Genomic DNA, 21461 nt, shown 5'->3' on the forward strand with positions numbered 1-21461 from the left:
AGTGTCCCTAGCTTTTGCAGGGAGCCTTCAATTCCTCAGCCACGGACAGAGAGGCTTCTCTGCTTGAGTTCTCCAGTCTGCCACGAATCATAACCAAGATTCTAAATCCCTTCGGCCAACTGGCCCTGGAGCCCCAGGGAAGATGTCTGCTGCTGGAGGGGTGGCCGGAAACTCGATGAAGAGCTCAATGCAGAGGTTAAGAAACAAGACAGAACCCCAGCCAAGAAATGCACAGGACACAAGGCATGGCCAGGAGCTGGGAACAGGAAGTCAAAGATGGAGAATAAGACATTCCCAAATGCCAAGCACACCCTTCAGTTTCATTTGCATCCCAGCCCCCTGCCAAAGGGATTCTGGGCAGCCTAGTGATGGGGGATCCCTGTGGACTTCTGGCAAAGGCCACAGAGAGGCCCTGCAGAAGCAGCTTACTCATAATCATGCAAAATACTCTGATGATCTGTCTGCAGAATTTCATGTCAAATACCAAGAGGAAATAAGTCTACTCTTCTTTCTCGATCTCCATCTACTCTCTCACTGTCTGGCTTCTTGGCAAATATGGAAGATATACCCTCTTTCAAAGAGAAAAGATGTAAGAAAATAAGCCAGAAAAAAAGGAATTGAGAGCAAAGTTGGGTCAAAGGGTCATGTGCCCCTGTCGCCCGTAAAACTTATTCTAAAATACTTGAAAGAGCTAAAAAGAAAAGAGCAAGAAAGGAATGGACTGAAACATAGAGGAAGGCTGTGGGGGTCCCTTGCCAAGGTGAAGTGCAGAGGGGGTTGGAAAGGAGATGAGGTTTTCAGTGTTTTGTTAGGTTCTATTGGTGTGCTATGCTTTTTAAATCAAATGCATGCCTGGGGCTTGGGAATTAGACAAGTTAAGTAGAAAAGGAAAAGTCAAGTGATGGGTAGAAAATTAATGATTCATTACCTATTACTTTAACTTCCAACACAGATGTTACTTAATTGTTTCAACAGAGATTTCTTTTTTCTTTCTTTTTTTTCTGTTGGGGAGGGGGAGAGAAGGAAGTTAAAATCTTGGTGATTGATATTTTAGAGACCAGCACTCCCTACCTGGACTCACCACTCACCAGGAGTGGTGCAGGGGGTGATGGGGTATATAGGGTGTTTAGGGAGGACTTGCACCTCTGACGTGAGGGATGCTGAGCCATTTTCAGGGCTGCTCATCCACTTTCGCTGTCCACTTGCACTCAACTCTCACCTGTGGCCCTAAGAAGCTGTAGCACGCACAGTGGCCACACCCTGAAAAACCATTTTGGCAGATGGGCTATACCAGGTTGAAGGTCATCAACAGGCCTCACACCTGTTGGTAAGTTAGAGGGCGTCTGCTCCAAGCACGTAAAGACTTTCCCCAGTGGAATGGATGGATAAGAACAATTAGTTCCAATGGCCATAAAGGCAGCTAAAGCAAGTGCTATGGAGAGTGTAGAGCCTGGTCAGGCATCGAAGATGCCAAGGTCATCCTGGGCCATTGCCAGTCATCTTGACTTTTGTTTTTTCACTGGACTCTGATGACTCAGGGAGAGAGAGTGAGGCTGACGATTTTGTGCGACTCTGCCTCACTCAGATCCAATTCACGAGTAAGTCAAGACATCATCCCATGATGTCATTAGTCCTCTTCAGAAATGAAGGACAAACACCACCAACACCGTTGCCAGGAGACAACTAACATGCATTACGGGGAGAGAGCAACATAGGGTACAAATAGCCTTTTAAAAAATGACTCAATCCCCCTTGTGACAATTTGTCATGTGGGCACCTACCAAAGTGTCTCTGAATACACATTCATTACATACCTAGAATTACTTTTCAGTGTGAAGTCTTTGATGCTTGGTGAGAGCTGCACGCCTACTGAAAGTATTCCCACATTCACTACATGCATAGGGCTTTTCTCCAGTGTGAATTCTCTGATGTTGAGTGAGGAATGTGCTCCTGCTGAAGGATTTCCCACATTCAAAGCACTCGTATGGTTTTTCTCCAGTGTGAGTTCTCTGATGATAATAAAGGGATGACCTCTGGCTGAAGGACTTCCCACATTCACTGCACTCATAGGGCTTCTCTCCAGTATGGGTTTGCTGATGACGAGTAAGGAATGTGCTCCGGCTGAAGGCTTTCCCACATTTACTGCATTCGTAGGGTTTCTCTCCAGTGTGAATTCTCTGATGTTCAGTAAGGGATGAGTTTTGACTAAAGGCTTTCCCACATACACTGCATAAATAGGGTTTCTCACCTGTATGAGTTCTATTATGTTTGGTAAGGCATGTGCTCCGGCTAAAGGTCTTCCCACATTCAATGCACTCATAGGGTTTTTCACCAGTATGAGTTTTCTGATGTTGAGCGAGGATTGAGTAATACTTAAAGATTTTCCCACAGTCAGTACATTCGTAGGATTTCCCTCCAGTTTTAATTCTCTGATTTTCAGGAAGGGCTGAGCTTTGGCCAACGGCTTTCCTCAACTCACTGTTTTCTTGGCATTTTTCTCCAGTGTGAACTTTTTGATGTTGGGTAAGGCAAGTACTCCGGATAAAGGCTTTCCCACATTCAGTACATTCATAGGGTTTCTCTCCAGTATGAGTTTTCCGATGCTGAATAAGAGCCGAATAAAAATGGAAGCCTTTCCCACATTCTCGGCATTCATAGGGTTTCTCTTCTGTATGCATTTTCTGATGTTGAGTAAGAGCAGAGCAATATCTGAAGGCTTTTCCACATTCGATACATTCATAGGGTTTCTCTCCAGTATGAATTCTCTGATGTTCAATAATATACGTGCTTCGACTGAAGGTTTTCCCACATTCTCTACATTCATAGGGCTTTTCTCCAGTGTGTGTTTGCTTATGTTGAGTGAGTGATGCATGGTAACTGAAGGCTTTCCCACATTCACTGCATTTATATGGTTTCTCTCCAGTATGAGTCCTCTGATGGTAATAAAGGGATGAGTTCTGGGTGAAGGCTTTCCCACATTCATTACATTCATAGGGCTTCTCTCCAGTGTGAGTTCTCTGATGCTGGGTAAGGCACGTGCTGTGGCTGAAGGATTTTCCACATTCGTTACATTCATAGGGCTTTTCTCCAGTGTGAATCCGAAGGTGTCGAATAAGGGCTGAGCAGTAACTAAAGGATTTCTCACATTCGTGACACTTGTATGGTTTCTCTATATTATGAATGATCCGATGTCGAATGAGGGTCGAGCTGTCACTAAAGGTCTTCCCACATTCACCACATTCGTAGGGTTTTTCTCCAGTGTGAATTCTCTGGTGTACAGTAAGGCATGTGCTTTGGCTGAAGGTCTTCCCACATTCACCACATTCATAGGGTTTCTCTCCAGTGTGAATTCTCCCATGTCGAATAAGAGCGGAGAAGTGGTTAAAGGCTTTTCTGCATTCACTACATTCATAGAATTTCTCCTGGTTTCCTCTTTTCTTTTTTCTCTTCAACCTGCCTTCACACTGATTGGCTACTCTTAACTTGGAGTTCAAGGGACCATCCCTTGTGGGCTTTTCCATTATTGGCCCCTGAAGGGACCCTTCTTCAGAATTGCCTTGTTTTGAAGCAGATGACTTTGCCTGGCTCTCGGTTTGGGTGTTCTGGTCTGAAAGAAATGAAAAACAGAAACATTCTGTTTTCCTTGTGCTGAGAGAAAAGAAATAACAATAATAGAAATAAAGTTGAAAATTCTGTCTAGGAGGAGTCTTTCACAGATGTCAAATGTAGCCTTGCATTTTGGGGGAAAGAGGGGGAAAGTGGAATAAAAGTAATTAGTAGAGAGAAGTGAAAGGAGAGCTAATCCAAACCATGAAAAGGGGCCAATAGCTGAAAGGGACCTCAGAGGCCTCTCCATTTTACAGGTGAGGAAACTGAGACCTAGGGAAGTTCAGTGACTTACCCAAGGTCACACAGGCAGTGTTAGCGGATTACACAGAGAAAGGCTAAAGCTAGACTGAGAAAATATGGATCAGTGTTGGCATCTGACTTTAATTCTGACCACGTACTCCGTAGTTCATTATGCTAACCCACAGGTGGGGAACCTGAATGCGGAACAAGATTTGTCTTGTGAAGTTTGGACTCAGTCAAAGGGCCACACTTGACCTAGGGGGCCACATATGGCCTCAAGGCTGTACGTTCTCCACTGCTGTGCTAACCCATTGACCATCACTCCACAGGTCTTCATTTGACCACACACTGGGACTGTATACTAGCCCAGTGGGCATTCTATAAAGGGTCTCCTGGCTAAGGCAGAGATTTCCTTAGTTTCCGGGTCTCCTTGTTAGGAATTCCTCATGTGAGTTGTCCTACTCACCTAACTGCTCTCTGACCTTCAGTTCTTATGAATTTCCTCATTCCAGACAGTAGACCAGTCCTGGAAATTCCCAACTTAATATTACCTTCTTTCACACCTTCTGTTATCCAGCCAAACTGGATTAAGAGAATGTAAGCATAAATTTTGGCAAGATTTTCAATAAATTAATGAGAGGGATCTGCTTTAACCCTTGGCTAGACATGTAAATTAAGCCAGAAGGTTGCATCCCCCCACATTTCAAGCAAACTGTGAAGGACGGGACGGGTGTACGTTAGTAAGGCAGACAGGAGGACACTTCTTTTTCTAGGACCTGAATAACTGGAGGCAGGGTCCTCCACCTGGGATCTATGAGTACATGACCAGAAGGCACACAAAGGGGGAAGACCGGCAGATGCGGGTAGGAAAACAGCAGGCAGACCAATGGAGGGCGTGGCTCGGGGAGAGCGGGAGATGTGGCCAGACTGGAAGAGGAGGCTGGGGAGGTTGGCGTTTACCCTCCCGGCCAAAGGGAGCCATGGTGGGGCTCTGAGCAGGTAACCGACATGACCAGAGTTGGGCCGGCCTCACTGTGGCGTCTGAGTGGCCCTGGGCCAGTGGCGCCTCTGGCAGGGTCTGGGGTGCTGGGAAGGCTCTGGTGGTGGGACCAGCCTCCATAGAGCTAAGGAGGCTCCTCACCAGCACAGTCTCTGGGTGAGGACGAATCTTTCAATCACAGCAATTCTGGAAGGCTACTGGCCAAGTTATGAAGGGGCTGTGAGCAGTGGAGGAAGTGCCTGCCCCTCCCCACAAAACTGTGAACCTTCAAGCGCAGAAGTAGATGCAAGGTGCTGCAGGGGCCACAACAAAGTTAGGAACGAAAGGCCAAGACGTATACAGAGGCAGGAGGGCTAGCCATCAGAAATGAAGAAGCAGACAGGAAAGCAAAAAGAAGTAGGGTCAGTTCAGGAGGCCAGAAGCCGAGCAAACATTAGACACCACTGACCTCTTAAGAAAACATCGAAACCGAAGGAACGTTTTCCCAGACAAGAACTGATCTCAGGGTCAGGGGGTGGGGGTGGTAGGGTGGAGGGAAGGGGGTGTGTCACAGGAGGGAGGTGATTAACTAATTGGTCCCTGATCAACATTTCCAAAGGAGCCCTGGCACTCACTAACCAGCTAGCCTTCCAAGAATGTGCCACCTGGCTGATCTCCACTCACCTGGACAGGTGTCTCTTAGTACCTTTGTCTTGGCAGTTCCCTGTAGATCCAGTATCCATGGCTCTTTCTTTTGTTCCAAATGATAGATGACATTAGGTTCGGACACCACAAGTCCTGCTCACGGGAAAAGAGACCCCCATTACTTGCCAAGGAAGCTTGCTTCTCTAAGGTTGTATAAGCCCTGTTAAAGTGAGGGGGGGCTTTTGTTTGACACTGGAGTTCTTGGAAAGGTTTCTTCATCTCTCTGGGCATTTCAGAACATGTGATCTGTCATGTCCAATAGCCCAGGTGCCCCTAGATGTGCTTATGGAACATCTCTAGCTCACAATCCTGCTTGAGGATCCAGGAAAGAAAAAAGCTTTTGGAAGAGTTCCTAGCCTAGACTTGGGGAGGAGAAGGAAGGAAAGCTAGCTACAAACTGACTGGGGCTGGGGGATGTCTTCAGAAAAACAAGCTTACCAAAAAGTAATGGGGATCACCAAAAGATGGGTGAATTTGTCTCTCGAAACAAGGATATTATGTAGTTAAGAAGCTGGATCCCAAGGAGGTGGGCAGTGGGTTAAGAATGGCTGCTGTACTGAGCATACGTTCTACTAGGAAAAAAAAAATGAACCTTTAATGAAATGGAAGCCATTCAAGCACCCCTCATCAAAAGACCAGAGCTGAAGAGGAATATTGACATATGAGTCCAGAGAAAACCAGGGAGGTAAATGTATCTGAGAAACTAGAAGGAGCTGTAGGAACATGAAGTGCTAACGTTCTAACAGGGGGAGAAGAAACCAGTGTCCCTTGAGAACGTTAATGTCTTCAAAGTTAAGCAAGAGAAACAGAGGGATTAGTTCTCTTGTGTTTTAAGACGGAAAATAGAAGGAAGGGCAAAAGGAATATACTAATGTAGAAAGGAGAAAAAAGGGGGTAGAACTCATTATTTATCTCTATTGGAATGTATGAGAAAAGTATGAAAAAATGGAGAAAGGGGTGGGAGGAATGGGCATGAGATGACCTTCACTCTTATCTGAAGTGGACAAAGGAGGGTTGAACACACACATAAGTAGTTTGGTGTAAAAACACATCAAACTTAACAGGGAAACAAGTAGGGAGGGAGTTAAGAGATTCTCAGCCAAGGTTAGGTCTGAATAACACTTTATTGAGAAAATGACAGGGAAAAAACCTGCAAAGACCCATGGGAACTGGTGCTATAGTTAATCTGTGCCAAACTGTGTGCTTTGTACTTTATAGAAAGAAAAAGATGTTCAACTTCCTTGGAACAGTGGAGACAGACTTGCCCAGAAGGGAAGGTTCCTACATATTGGCTAGCCCATTAAGCAGGCAAAGAAGCATCCTTCTGTCTCTGCCAGAAGAAATATATGCTCCCACCCCTAGCATGGAGAGGAAAATCTCCCCAAAGAAAACTACACAGATAAACTGAAAAAAAAATTAACCCACACTTTCCATGTGGAAAGTAAGAATTCTATCATTGACTAAGATAGGGAAAATGATGTCTTACTGTAGATAATGGTCAGACACCAATGGAGGGAAGTACTTTTGGTGGGTTCTGAGGCAAGCTTCGGCTTATAGAATTCTGATGCTGGGGGCATTTAAGGCTCCCCTGCAGTTATTCAAAAGCATTCAGAGTATGTGAAAGCACGCCAGAGAAGCTGGGATCTAATTAGGTTGGCTTTATTCTGAGTCTGTCCGTCTGTTTCTCTCTCTCTCCACCCTCCCCCAGTGTTTCTTGAGAAGTGGCAGCATTTATAGGAGTTCAGCAGAGGGTCTGCCCAGTGGTCTAGCTCTGGGGTCTCCTGCCTTTGGAGATCCTGTCCTCTGGTTTAGGGTGGCCTGGCTTTAGGCATAGGTCTACCCCCAGTGACTCAGGGGCCTCTATTTCATTGTCTCTTCCGCCTGTGCCCAAGTTTGATGGTTGGGGGAGCAGGCCAAGTGGAAGTCTGCCTAATGTCACCTCACAGGGAATCTGAATGGGGGAACTTCTAGGGGGTGCATATGGCACACTCTTTTGATCCCAGGGGCTGGGAGCTCTGAGCTTCAGTCGGCTAAGCTGATCCATGTCCACATTATATCAGCCATCAACATGGTGCACCCCCTGGAAGCTAGGAGGCCAGTAGGCTAGGAAGGGGGGTCAGAAATGGAGCTGGCCAAACCTGTCAGGTTGATCAGTAGTGAAACCAGGCTCGAGAAGGGCTTCTGGGTAAAATGGGGGCTTGATGCTTGGCCTTTGGTTTTGCCAATCGTCATCATCTAAATTTAAAGGCCCTGGGGCAGTGGGGATGTTTTACCTGAGAACCCTGATCCAGAGACGCTGGGTGTCTTCCAGCCTAATAAAAATGGCTTCACGGACAGAAGAAGCTCATGTAGCGAATCTGACATGGAGCATACTGGTGGGAGGTCACACAGAGGGGTCCCCTTCTCTCCACTGTTCGGCATTAGAGGGGTCCCACAGAGGATGAACAGTGGTATAGAATTCAGGTAAGGTGCAATGGGGATGTCTCCTGTGGGGAGGCCATCACCCTGCAGGTGAGGCATGGCCTGCTGACATTTAAGTAACCTCATCTGGGTGGCTATTTTTATGGCCTGGACTGGAGGGGGCGCAAGGAGACTCTGTTCCCCTGAGCCTGAGCTCGCCTTCATCTTCATTCCTCTCCAGGCTACACTCCTGACCTCCCGACTTTCTCTACCAGGTGGAGGAGGCCAGGGACCGTCATCTCTTCCCCTCACACCCCCAACCCGTCTTCACATATCGTCTTTCCCTATTAGAATGGAAGCTCCTTGAGAATAGGGCCTGTCTTTCTTTCTGCTTATATTTGTATTCCCACTGCTTAGCACAGCACCTGGCACACAATAAATGCTTAGTAAATGCTGATGGACTGACTCTCAATCAGTTCCATCCCAGAGATAAAACTAGCTGGGGCTTTTTGTATATGAGTGGATACCTCATGTGACAGAAGGCTCTGGTGGAAAAGAGGGCCCAAGGAACCCCCTTCTAAATGTGGAGGGAAAATCAGATGAGAGGATGGGAGGAAAGACCTTGGAAATGGTACAGGGCCATACCAACGTGAAGGATTACACTAAGGGGGTGAAGTATAGGAACCCCAAGTATCTCTGGAAACTGTGGGAGCACAGACAGGCTAAAGGGGAGGTGATGGAAAACAGAAAAGGGAACTCCTTCCCTGGAAGCAGGACTGAGTGACATTCAGTCTTTTGGTCAAGGCCACACCCCAAATTAAATTCCTTTCCCTTCTCCCTGGATTAGCCATTGTAGATATGTACCAGAGGCCTAATTAAAAAACAAAAAACAAAACAACAACAATTCATTTACTACTAGAAACCTTAAGGTCCCAAGAAGTGGGAGAGGGGAGAAGGGGTGTCTCATTTTTGAAGGGACACAGCAGATGGGAGTTAGAGGGCCCGGGTTTCTTTCTCCACAGCCAGTTAGAATTTGGAGACTAGAGGCCTCTCATCCCTGGGGTCACCTTTGGTTCCAGAGGCCACTGATGGGCTGATTTCCCATCTGCCCTGAAGGAAAGACAGATAAAACTGTCCATAAAGGAGACACTGTGTGACCAAAGGGGTGACCATAAGGGATAGTGGGTAATTTTACCCCATTTCTTTAGGATCCTATCAAATCCCTACCCATACACCTATCAGTCATTCATGAGAAACGGATCTCTGTAGGGATGAGTCTTCTGGGGAGCCAGGTCTGGGTGGGGCCCAACACACCCTAAGTCTATGCCTCTGGTCTCTGTGCCCTGAGGAAGAGGATTGGGAGCAGAATTAACATCCTGTGAGTTTGTTTTTAGGAGATTGGTTTCAACCCAGAAACAGCCTATGCCCCTGAAAAAGGAATGTTTCCTAATGGGCAGAAGTGGAGGGGAAAGAAACAGTATTAGTGACAGCTGGGAAAAGACAGGAAAAGTTGGTAAGAAGTAGTCTCTCAGGCCTGCGTACACCCAAATGACAGGATTTGAGAGTGGGACAAAATCCTGTATGCCATCCAGTCCAAGCTAGAACACCAAAGCCATGCCCACAGAATGTCCTCAGCAAGGGGTTGAACAGCATCAGGGCAGCCGGCCTCTCGAGGCAGCCAGCTCTACCTTGGAGAGCTCTCACAATCAATATCAGGCCCAAATGGCCCCTGCTCCTGGCTCTGGTCTGGGGCCCTCCTCCACATGACAGGCCTTCAGTACTAGAACACAGCTCTCACACCCCTCTTGGCCCACCTTCTCTCCTCCAGGCTCCCTCCTTTGTCACCCACTCAAGACTCTTCCCCATCCTGGTTGCTCTCCTCTGGGTGCCCTGTAAGGTAAGGAGCCGAGGGCTCCCTGAGAGAGGCAGGAGGTAGCCTGTGTCATGCACATCAAACCACCACCATCACTGGACCAGACTCTGAGAGAGACACCCCAGAACCCTTAACCCAAGAGCCCTGGGAACAGCAGTGTTGTCCAAACCACTGGATCTGCTTCCATTCCAGCCCCCAGAGCCATCATTGAGGGGAAAAATCATTGCAGAGAAGGAGCCACCTTCTTTATAATTACCAAATGCCACCAAGAGGCAGATGGGCCCAAGAGCCTTGGGAGAGGCAGCGCCCTCAGACCACCAGTCCTGCTTCCAGCCCAGCCCTCACAGCCATCCTCTGGGTAAGGGGTCAGCCATCCCTACCAATTGCCAACCAACTGCTACGCCCAGAACAGGAGGAAGGGTCAGCCTAGCTGAAGCAGGGAGGCACCCTGAAGGGGAGACAGGAGGCACTAGGTGCCAGGCAAATCAAACTAATGCCACTACCTCAACCACCATCTCCCTGAAGACCCTGAAGGAGATGGCCCGCGGTCCTGAAGCCAAGAGCCTTGGGAACAGCCAGGCTTCTAGCCCAGTGCCCGCTGCCATCCCCCCGGGAAGCAGCCTGGACCTGCCCCTGCACGGGCTACAGCCACAGTTCCCAAGGACCCAGAAGGGGACGTCCTTGGCCCATCAGAAACTGATTTGGTTTTATCAGTGACTGACATTAAAGAGGAGGCATCCCCATCTGCTCTGCCTCTGCCCCTAAGCACCATGGGACCTTTTCAACTGACTTGTAGCTGAAACCTCCCATATATGCTGTCTCCCCATTAGAAGGGAGCCCCTTGAGGGGAGGGACTGTCTTATCTTCTTATCTGCAAACCAGCTCTTCACACAGTGCTCTGCATATAGTAAATGATTAAATGATTCATTCATTCATTCACAGGGGCCTGTTTTAAGACAGGTTTCCTTTTTGGAATTAACAGGAGAATCCTAAAAGATTGGATGAGGCCTGTGGGCGTGACTATTGTTTCCTGGATGCAGGAACCGTTACGTTCTAACTTTATCCCTGTGTCCAGGAGTAAAGGAGGTTCTGGGTTCAAATTCTGCCTCTAACACTATCCGTGTGATTTGAGTGAAGTCACTTCACTATCCTGTGCCTCAGTTTCTTGATTTGTAAAACAGGGATAAAAATACTGACCACTACCTACCTCACAGGTTCGTTGTGAGGGAAACATTTTGTAAAGCCTGAAAGTGCTATATATTTGAGTTAATTAGTAATTTTGTTAAAGTAAATTGCCCTTGGCTGTTGGGAAGGAAGCCTGATCTAGAGTCCTTGGGGATCCTAGATGGAGAATGAAGGAGCAGGGTCAGGCGCCTGGAGCTGGGGTCTGAGGCCCTCACTATGTGTCTCCCCCCATACCAGGCACTCACCCAAACTTCCAAACAGGCAGGCGGGTCCTAACAGCTCTAAGCCTGATGCCAGCTCAGATGGCAGAGAGCAAGAACAGGAAATTCTAGCCTACAAACGTTCCAGAAGGAGATGACAGGGACCCTCCCACAAGGGGAAAAGCTTTTTGGTTGCTACAGTTCACAACAGTATAGTTGGCCAGCACGATCTCAGCTTATAGGAAAAGAAGGGCAGGGTCCAGGACAAGGAAGGTGAAGGTCCCCTAGTACTCTGCCCTGCCAGAACATGCCAGGAGCACTGCACCCATTCCAGCACCCACTGTTCAGGAAGGACATTGATCAGTTGGGGAGGGGACAGCCCGGTGGAGATGGGATGGCCTTGAGATCAATCGTGAACCTCCGCTGAAGAAAATGGGAGCAGTAAAGACTTGGTGGGGGCACGACAGCTCTCTTCAAGTATTTAAAGGACTTTTCTGAAGTGGGCAAAGGAAGGTGCAATGTACACACAAGTAGTGTGCTGTACAAATACATTAAACTCTGTGTTTGCTGTTCTGTTTGGCCCCCAATTTCACGATGAAAATTAGAGACTTGATCTCAGGAAAACCTTCCTAACAATGAATGCCACCCAACAACGGCATGGGCCTCTGCCCCCTGACGGTGCTGGGTCCCTCTCCCTGGTGGTCTCCAAGCAAGAGCTGTCTGAGCCCATTGGGGACACTGGAGGCAGGGGGGCTCTTGTCTGGGGACAGGCTGGCACAGGAGGTCTCTGATGTCCCAGCACTCTGCCCTTTTGAGGGCCCAGGGGAAGAAGCCCTAAGAACCTCGGGACGGCGGGAGAGCTCCCAACTGTGGCAGCGCCAGGGACACACCATGCCCTCTGAGCGAGAGAACAGGAACTTGGGTGTCTGTGCTGCCCCTGAGCTCCCCCCTCCTGAGCGGGGGTCTGCGGGCCTGGAGGGTGGCCCAAAACACTCTGCCGTGTGTCCAGGAAGGAGGGGGTGGCCAACCAGGGGCACACTTGCCAGAGGAGGGGGACCCGGCCTTCGAGGAGTTCCCTAAGCTGAGAAGGATCTGTCAGGGAACAGCCTCTGAAGAAGCATAAGGAAACTTCCCATTTCCAACTCGACAAAGGCCAACCAGAGAACGGAGGTGGTGCAGTGGACAGAGCTGTGGGCCTGCAGTCAGGTGGACCGTGCCCAGCTGGGTGACCCGGGGAAAACCACTTCATCTGTCTTGGCCTCAGTTTCCTCATCTCTAAAATGGGAATAATGCTAGCACCTTCCTCCCAGGGTTGTTGTGAGGAACAAATGAGATCATACATATAGAAAGGACTTTGCAAATATGAAAGCGCCAATTTTAGTTTTACCCCTGAACCCTACGATTAAACACAACTGAACTCTACAGAATAATCATGGAGGCAGAGGCCTCCCAAACACGGATTCTGAGTCCCAGGGGGACCCTGTCCTGGGCTGGCCTAGTGATGCCCACCCTGTCCTTACCCAGGGAGACCAGGTTCTCATAGTTCTCCAGCATCACGTCCCTGTAGAGGTCCCTCTGCGCAGGCTCCAGCTGCCCCCACTCCTCCTGGCTGAAGTCCACGGCCACGTCCTTGAACGTCACCGGCTCCTGAAACACAAGAGACCTCCCTGTCGCATCCTCCACCTTCCTTCCCCTTCCCCACCCCAAACACCACGGCAGCAGTGGAACTGGTGATGATGCTCGAGCTGGCTAGGAGAGGAGATAGCCCAAGGGGATGGGGGTGGTCATTCCAGGGGCAGTAAGCCAGGTGAGGCTGGAATGTGGCTAGCAGGGACGGGCCAAGAAGGACACTGGCCTGAAGGCCCCAGCAGACAGCTGGGCTGGGCCTTCCTTTCTCAGCCTTCAAGGCCCTCATCAGGCTGACTCCAGCCTCCCTTTGCAGCTTCTTTCTCCATGCATGGGCCCACTGAGACCACCAGCGGTGCTTCCAGAGCTGGTCCCACCATTGCTGGCCAAGGAACACTTTCAATTCAATCCAACAAGTATTTGTAAAATGCTTTCCTACCACGTGTGAGTCACTAGGCCAGGAACCATTGGAGGGGGGGGGTTCAGAGACAAAGAACTGAATGGCTCCTACATTCTACTAGGGGAATGGAACATTGCATGTACATAATACAAGGAAATGGGAGGAGAAATAACGGGTTAACAACTGGAAGGAATTCTCAATCTGGGAAGGCTTCACAGAAGAGGCAGAGCCTCAGCCGAGCCGCAAAGGAAGAGGAGAGAAAGGAGAAGGGAGTGGATTCCAGGTCTGGGGGATGACCGAGGCAAAGGTGTGGACACAGGAGAGTGCTGAGTTAGGGGAAGAGCCAGGACATCAGCGAAGCTGGAATGCAGAGGATGTTCAGGGCGGGGGCCAGGCAGGCGGGAGCAGATCACAGAGGGCTGTCGATGCTGAGCTGAGGAATCTGCCTCGGATCCCAGAGACACTGGGGAGCCGCTGCGGCTTCTTGACCATAGCGCTCCAGTGCCGTGGAGTCCAGTCTTACATAGGCCCCTCCCCATGAACGTGCCGCTCAGTGGCTCTGGCCCAAGGCCCTCCATCTCCAGACTCCAGGCCTCTTCCCTGGCTCTCCCTCCTCATCTCTGCCTCCTGGCTGCCCTGGCTGCCTTCCTTCAAGTCGCAGCTGACATTCCGCCTTTTCCTGGGAGCCTTCCCTCATCCCTCTTAATGCCAGTACCTGTCCTCTGCTGGAATTTCCTATCCAAACTGTCTACGTGTGTTCTCCCCTCTCCCCCCAAGTTAGACTGTAAGCTCCTTGAGGGCACGGACTGTGTTTTTGCCTTTCTTTGTATCCCCAGTGCTTAGTACTGGGCCCGGCACACAGCAAGTGCTTAATAAATGCCTGGTGATTGACTGACTTGATGTAGGCTATTCCCCATCCCTCGTAGGCCTTCCCTCCTCACTTCCACCTCTTAGGACCCCACGTTCCCAAGGCCATCTCCCATATAAAGCCTTTCCTGATTCCCCCATCCTCCACCTCCAAATATTCTTTATATTTACCTGTCTCTGTACCTGACATCCCCCTCCCTTAGAATGTAAGCTCACTGAAGGCAGGGATTGGTTTTTTTTTGTTTTTGTTCTTGTTTTTTTAGGCTCCTTTTTTTTTTTCCCCTTTGCTAGGCAATGGGGTTAAGTGACTTGCCCAGGGTCACACAGCTAGTAAGTGTTATGTGTCTGAGGCCGGATTTGAACTCAGGTCCTTTTGACGTCAAGGCCGAAGCTCTATCCACTGCACCACTTAGCTGCCCCAGCAGGGATTATTTTGTTTTTGTCTTTGTGCCCCCCCAGTGCCCAGCATAGAGCCTGGCACATGGGAGGAGATTAGCAAAAGTTAGAATTGTTTCTTGTTGACTGGACAGGACAAAGGCGTGAAAGCTGTGAGTCCAGGAAAGGGATCCTGAGGGAGGCAGGAGGCAAGTGGGGAGGATTCCCTGAGGAGGCCGTCATCTGCCAGGAAGGAAGCGGCCCAGACCCCCAAGGAGGACGACGGGCACTTGAGCCCCTGGCCTGGGCTGGGCCTGGCAAAGATGCTGCAGAGCGAGGAGGGGGACTGAGGCAGCACTTTGGGCAAGAGAAGCAACTCCACCTCACCTGGGACCTGGAGGCCAGGAACTCAGCAGCCATCTCCTCCACCTCCTCTTCAGGGTTCCACTCCTCGTGAAAGGCGAAGTCCTGGTACAGAAAATCTAGGAGACAAGACAAGGGCCATGGGATCCAGCCCTCTGCCACCCCCACCCCAGTGGGAAAACGGAGGCCCAGGGCCTTCTGCTGCCCTCCGCGCCTCTGGCTCTAGCCTGGCAGCCACAGGAGCCTGTAACAGACAGAGCTCAGGCCCGGGAGGCGGCACCTGCCTAGAAGGCCTAGGAGCAGGTCTGTCCCTACTCCAGTCCAGGACTCAACCAGAGGCACCTCAGTCTGGCACCCAGAACATGGCCATCGCTGTTCTGTCATCCCCTGTACTCCTCAGGCCAAATCCAAGTACCTGGGACAGTTCTAGGGACTGAGCTGGCCCTGCCTGACAAGTTGGACCACTTCTAATTGATGGAAGCCAGGAGAGCACAGGGCTTAGAACAGTGTTAGAGGCTAGAATGTAAGCTCCTTGAGGGCAGGGGCTGTGGCATTTTTGTCTGTATCTTTAGCATTTGACAGCTTCTGGGCCAGAGTAGGTGACGGATAGAAAGGGAGGCTGGTTGAAGCAACTGGCCATGTCACAGCTGGGGAAGAGAAAACTTAGCGGGGACACAGGCCGCCTTCAGCAGAGGGAGGCCCCCTCGCTCCGCAGACCCCTTCCTCCTCTCTCCAGGCTCTCTCCTCCGTGCAGGCGACTCAATCTACACCTGGGTAGGGAGGTTTGGAAAAGCCTTGGAAGACCCATCTGAACTGATGCAGAGTGGAATGAGCAGAACAGAGAAACACTCCACGCCATAACAACAACGTTGTAAAGAGGATTGACTTTGGAAGCCTGATACAAGACTCAGCGCCTGTGACCCAGGATGGTTCCAAAGGCCTCATGATAGAGAGCTGACGGACTCAGACAGACTTTTCTTTCTCGCCTTTCTTTTTTTTTTTAGACATGGTTAATGTGGGGATTTGTTTTGTGTGACTATACACATTTATAATAAACTTTGATTTTCTTGCCCTCTCAACGAGTTGGGGAAGAGGAAGGAGAGAATTTGGAATTGAAAAGAAAATTGAATGAAAAACAGCAACAGCAGCCAATCTGCTTCCTGGCCCTGCTCTCTCTGCTGAACCTGAGATCCTCATGTCCAAATGCTCCCCAGTCATTTCCACCCGGCGAGCACCTCAGCCTCCAAAGTCAGCAGCCCCTGGATTCCTTTGATTTCCCCTCCCCCCTCTCCCCCTTCCCCCTCCTCTTGCTTCTACTATTTCTTTCTGTGGTGTTACCATTCATTCTGTATCCCATGTGGATAAACTGAGCTCCCTGGGAGCACAGGCTGTCTTTCGCCTTTCTCTGTGTCCCTAGCACTTAACACTGCCCAGAAAGTAAGAAATAATAAAAAGGTACTTAATAAATGCTCATTTGACAAACTACATTCTGGCCAAATGACTGACCCTCTGTCCCGAAACATGTACTTGGTTCCCCCTTCCCTACATCTTTGTTCACGATTCTGTCCTCATACTTGGATTTACCGCTTTCTCTCTGTTTGACAAAATCCTACCACAATTATTGTGATTGTTGTTTGTGCTTTGTTTTTGAAGAAGACCACTGACATCCCAGGTGATATCTGGACCCCTGGGTGAATTGGATTGAAGTGAGGCAGAGCTGCACAAAGTTATCAGCCTCGCTCTCTCTTCCAGTCAACCACGTTCATGGCAGGACAGAACAAAAGTCAGGATGACCTTGGCATCCTCCATATCTGACCAAGCTCCAAGCGCTCCACAGTGCCTGCTTCCACCGCCCTCGTGGCCTTTGGAACAAATTGTTCTGATCTGCCCATTCTGCCAGGGGAAGTCTTCACATGCTTGGGGTAGACACCTCCCCAACTCACCGAAGGGTTTGAGGCCCCATTAGTTATCCTCAGCCTGGTTTAGCCTGCCTGCCAAGACAGTTTACCGGGATGTGGCCACTGTGCGTGCTATAGCTTCTTGGAGACACAGGTAAGAGTTGGGTGACAGGGGGACACCAAAGGTGGGTGTGCAGCTCCGAAAAGGGCTTGGCAAGCTTCACACCAGAGGTGCTAGTCATCCCCAAACACCCCATATCCCCACCACAACTCCCAAAAATGGATGGTGGCATACCCCCGTAACCCTGGAGACCAAGGAGGCTGCAGCGGGTGGATCACTTGAGCCTGGGAGTTCTGAGCTGGACACAGGCTGAAGTGGATCAGGTGTCTGCACTAAGCCTGGCACCCATACAGTCAGCATCTGGAAGTGGGAGTGTGTGTGTGTGTGTGTGTGTGTGTGTGTGTGTGTGGGTGTGGGTGTGGGTGTGAAGGGTGGGGAGCTACCAGGCTCCCTACGGAGTTGTGTGTGTGTGTGTGTGTGTGTGTGGGTGGGTGTGTGTGGGTGTGGGTGTGTGTGTGTGTGTGGGTGTGAAGGGTGGGGAGCTACCAGGCTCCCTATGGAGTTGTGTGTATGTGGGTGTGTGGGTGTGTGTGTGAAGGGTGAGCTTCTGTTTGGATCAGCGGTGGGATTCAACCCACAAGTGGCAGATGCACCTCTGGCATGGCCGAGACAGAGATCCAGTCTTTAAAAAAAAAAAAAGAAATTGAAAGTAGCTACCGTTTAAGGTCGAGCGCTAGCTGCCTGGCACTAGAAGCGTAGGCCAAGGCTGAAGGGCCAGTCACCTGTCAGGGATGTGGTATGGGAGGCAGGGCTGGATAAGGGGGCCTTTTCTGTGGCCTGGACCTTTTGGCAGGCGATCTGGTGAAGCCTATGGAGCCCTTCTCAGAACTGTGTTTTTAAATGCATAAAATAAATTACATATCAAAGTATCCAAAGTGCCAAGCTCATGGAGCTCATGAAAGCTATTTATGAGCCTCCAAAGGGTTAAGAAGCCCTGCACTAGCTGCCCTCTGGGGACTCTCCCAACTCTAAGAATAAATGATTCTAAAATTAAACCATAACATGCCTTAGGCACCTCTTGATTTAATGAAGGAAAATATTTCTGCTCACCCCCATGACTCATGGGATAAATGAGGAATTAACTTTCTGGTTCCTTGGAGAAATTAGCTCCAGGAGACATTCCCTTTACTATCAGGGAATTTGGATGGCCTCAGGAAGGGACCACAGAACAAGGGGTTTTAGGAAGAACATTGTGGAGATGGAGAGGAACCATGGAAGGATGATGAGGATGGGGAAGGGCCTATGGTCTGTGAAGATGGAGGTCTTGTGGAAGGAATTTGGGCTACTTAGCCTGGAGAAAAGATGTGAGCTTATGGGTCGATATTCTCAAGTGTGAAGGGCTGGTGCTCAGGTGAAAGGAGGGGTTAGCACTTAGATAGAGCCTGACACACAGTAGGTGCTTAATAAATGTTTGCCGATTGGTTGGTCTTGTTCTGCTTGGGCCCCAGAAGGCAGGATTAAGAGCAAAGGGTAGGTACTACAGAGAGGCAGATCGTGGTAAGGAAAAACCACCGTGAGTATGAGCACCCTCCCAAAGGGGAATGGGCTGCCAGTGAAGGTGGTGAGCCAGCTGCTCCTTGTGTGAAATCTTCAAGCAAAGGTAGGACATCCACTTGTTGGGGTTTTGTAAAGGGGGTTCCAGCACAGGTACAGGCTACACTCAGAGGGCTGGGACCCCTTCTCTGCGTCAGAAGACCTGGACTCTTTTCCTGCTTCTGCCAACATCTAGCTTATGAAATTCATTATGTAGCCTCAGTTTTCTCATCTGTCAAATGGGGATAAAAGCACATGCCCCCACAAGGCTCCAGGAATCATAAAATGTAACCACAGGGGTGATCCAGAAAAAGCCAGATTCACAGGCCATGGATTCAAAGCCAGGAGAGCAAACACCCTGACTGGTCTAAGCAGCCCATCCATACCAACAGTGCAATCTCCCTGGAGGATGTGCTTCCCGGAGGGCGTCATTATTAGTGTGTTCAGGGAAGCCAGGAGGCCCTGGGGCAGAGACCCTAAACCTCCCTCACTGGGCACACTGGAATCCTTCCTCTCCCCTACTCTGTCCAAGGATAATCTCCCACCATATCAAATGGCTGCCTTACTCCTCCCTTGGACTTTTTTATCTCTCTCTCTCCCCCACACTCTTTCTGTTAAAGGCAGGCACTGCGGCATAATGCACACAATACTAGACTTGGAGTCAAGAAGAACCGGGTTCAAATCCTGACTCAAGACACTTACTAGCTGCGTGATGCAAGTCGGTTCCTCTCCTTGAGTCTCAGTTTCCAAATGTGCAGAATGGGGATGATTATAATCCTATCTACCTCATATGGGTCGTTGTAAGGGTCAAATGAGACTGTGCACACAGAACACTGCAAATCTTATGGTGGTCAAAGGTACAGGACAGAGTGCTCTAGAGGTGGGGTGGTTATATCAGGAAGCCTCACCTTTCTTCTCAAGCAGCTGGGTGGGCGAGTCCTCCAGAATCAACGCCTCCTCACTGGGCTCCAGATGCTGTAACTTCATCCAGGTCTCCACGTTTCCAAGCATGATGGTCAGAAACTGTTCTGCCCTTTCGTGTGGATCTCCAAGATCGTCCGTGAGGCCTTCGCAGAAGGCATCATAGTCTGTGTCAAGGTCCTCTCCTCCAGGGATGAATTCCTCGTCCCCAGACGTATCATCCATCACCTTCAAACTCAGGAGTCCGACTTGTTCCTGTGGACCCAGGACGTGGGAGTTCAGGGGGACCGCCATCCCCAATATTTAGGGTAATGTCTCACTGGCTAGAAGCCTGGCTCTAGGGCTCTAAGCAGGGATCCAGGCCTCGACACTCCACGGATTCTGTCAGTAGAAGGGATCCAGCAGCCAGTTGGATAAACAGCTCAATTTCAGGAGGCCTGAGGATGTGGTCAAGACCCTAGAAAACAGAAAGCAGTTCCTTAGATGGAGTGATCTCAAGCAAGCACCCATAGAACTCCTGCAGCTGGCTCACCTGCACAGTCATACCTGAAGACACACATGTGCATGCCGGTCCAGAGAGGACCTCGTCAGTCATGCCAGGTCTCCTCTCTGACAAACACGTTTCACATACAGACTTGGCCTCTGCCCGGCTAGAAGACTCACAGCTCTGCTCAGCCCCACCCCCCACCGTGAGACCCCCTAGAAGACTCACAGCTCTGCTCAGTCCCACCCCCCACTGCGAGACCCCCTAGAAGACTCACAGCTCTGCTCAGCCCCACCCCCACTGCGAGACCCCCTAGAAGTCTCACAGCTCTGCTCAGCCCCACCCCCACTGTGAGACCCCCTAGAAGACTCACAACTCTGCTCAGCCCCACCCCCACTGTCAGACCCCCTACAGTGCCCTTAGGCAGGGAGACCCTACAATCAGAATAAATCCTCACACACACAGACTGGTTAGCAGAGGGATGGAGTTCAGGAAGCAGGACCCTCAGGGGAACGTCACTGGTCATGCACGAACACACGTTGACACACACGCCTACACTCACACATTCATAAAAACACACTTAAAATGATAATTTAACTCTACAAACATTGAGCATTAGCCAGGCACCGCACTGCACTCGGCACAGGGACACAGACACAAATCAGTCACACACAAAGACGCGCTATCACTGACGTCATGGACATTGACATAGACACTGACGATGATACTGACATGGACACTGACAAGGCACCTTCACGGACTCTGGCGCACGTGGGGGGAAGGACCCTGCCTGGGAAGGGGGCAGGGACCGGGACCAGGCCCAAGGCTGGGGGGAGGGGGAGGGCGGTGGGTGGAGGAGGGAAGGGGGGCGTGGCGGTGACGTCATGACAACAGGTGACGTCTGTGGCAGGGCGGGGCCGGCCCATCTTCACCGTCGCCCCTAGAGAGAAGGGCGGCAGGAGGGAGGTCAGGGTCAGGGGACAGGGACGGGAAGGGGGTCAGGCCCCCCCCCCCTCAGCTCGGCTGCCTGGATCCCGGGGGCCGCAGTCACCTGACGCCGCGGGTCCGAGCCCCGACAAAGAGGACGCAGCTCAGGTCGGTCCGAGGCTGTGCCTGCACCTGCGCAGAAGGAGCTACCCGACTAGGACTCCTCCCCCACGGCTCCCGGAATCCATTTTCCCAGAGGCCTCAGCGGCAGGCGCTTAGTCTGGTTGGGGAGGGATTCCTGGGAAAGAGACTCTTGGCAGCAGGAATTCGTGAGGCTCAAAGGATTCTGGGAACTGCAGTCCCTAATATCCCTTTTGCGCGCAGCCGCAGTGCACTGAGGCGTTGCCCTGGGATGGGGCAGGGTGAGAGAAATGGGGAGAGGATCGAGGTAGGGGGGGCGGTCAGGGGCCAAGGGGCTTGGGAGCCTTTCGGGCTAGTCCTGGATTTTTTCTCATGAGTCAGAGGGTGTTAGAAAACACCCTGATCATGCTACACACTCCCTGCTCAGTGGCTCCCCAGTGGAGCCTCAAGACTATCATCCCTCGAAGCCTGGCATTCCAACTCACCCAACGCGTGGCTACGATGCACACACCACTTTCCCCGTGTTTCACAAGTTCCTCCTCTTCACGAGGGACAAACCAGATGACCAGTTGCCCAGTCTTGTGCTGGCCTCTTCCATGCCTTGTATGGGGTCT

At 50.5% G+C, this 21461-nt stretch overlaps 1 protein-coding gene across 3 annotated transcripts; it reads right to left on the reverse strand.

Moving 5' to 3' along the window:
• Positions 1–1814: 1814 nt before the first annotated feature.
• Positions 1815–20893, reverse strand: LOC114038101 (zinc finger protein 420-like). Of its 3 annotated transcripts, none has more exons than XM_027855223.1 (6): positions 20831–20893; positions 19283–19752; positions 14847–14941; positions 12712–12838; positions 5513–5626; positions 1815–3607 (listed from the first exon to the last, which is right to left on the reverse strand). In XM_027855223.1, exons 2-6 carry the CDS (start codon positions 19587–19589, stop codon positions 1821–1823), a joined length of 2430 nt encoding a protein of 809 aa, XP_027711024.1. In that variant the 5' UTR covers positions 19590–19752; positions 20831–20893; the 3' UTR covers positions 1815–1820. The 3 variants fall into 3 exon arrangements, with proteins under 3 accessions (XP_027711024.1, XP_027711025.1, XP_027711026.1); XM_027855224.1 differs by lacking the exon at positions 20831–20893 and adding an exon at positions 20531–20595; XM_027855225.1 differs by lacking the exon at positions 20831–20893 and adding an exon at positions 20512–20571.
• Between the last annotated feature and the right edge of the window lie 568 nt (positions 20894–21461).

Source organism: Vombatus ursinus, unplaced genomic scaffold, assembly GCF_900497805.2.
Source record: "Vombatus ursinus unplaced genomic scaffold, bare-nosed wombat genome assembly UNPS02010822.1, whole genome shotgun sequence".
Classification (NCBI taxonomy): Eukaryota; Metazoa; Chordata; class Mammalia; order Diprotodontia; family Vombatidae; genus Vombatus; species Vombatus ursinus.

Bases quoted from the DNA above. Each gene is read 5' to 3' on its own strand.
- LOC114038101 (XM_027855223.1), bottom strand. From the start codon at position 19,589: ATGGCGGTCCCCCTGAACTCCCACGTCCTGGGTCCACAGGAACAAGTC. The intron at 14,942-19,282 runs GTGAGGCTTCCT...CTTGTCTCCTAG, and splicing joins CCAGCTGCTTGAGAAGAAAG to ATTTTCTGTACCAGGACTTC. The intron at 5,627-12,711 runs GTAAGGACAGGG...TCCCGTGAGCAG, and splicing joins TGAGAACCTGGTCTCCCTGG to GACTTGTGGTGTCCGAACCT.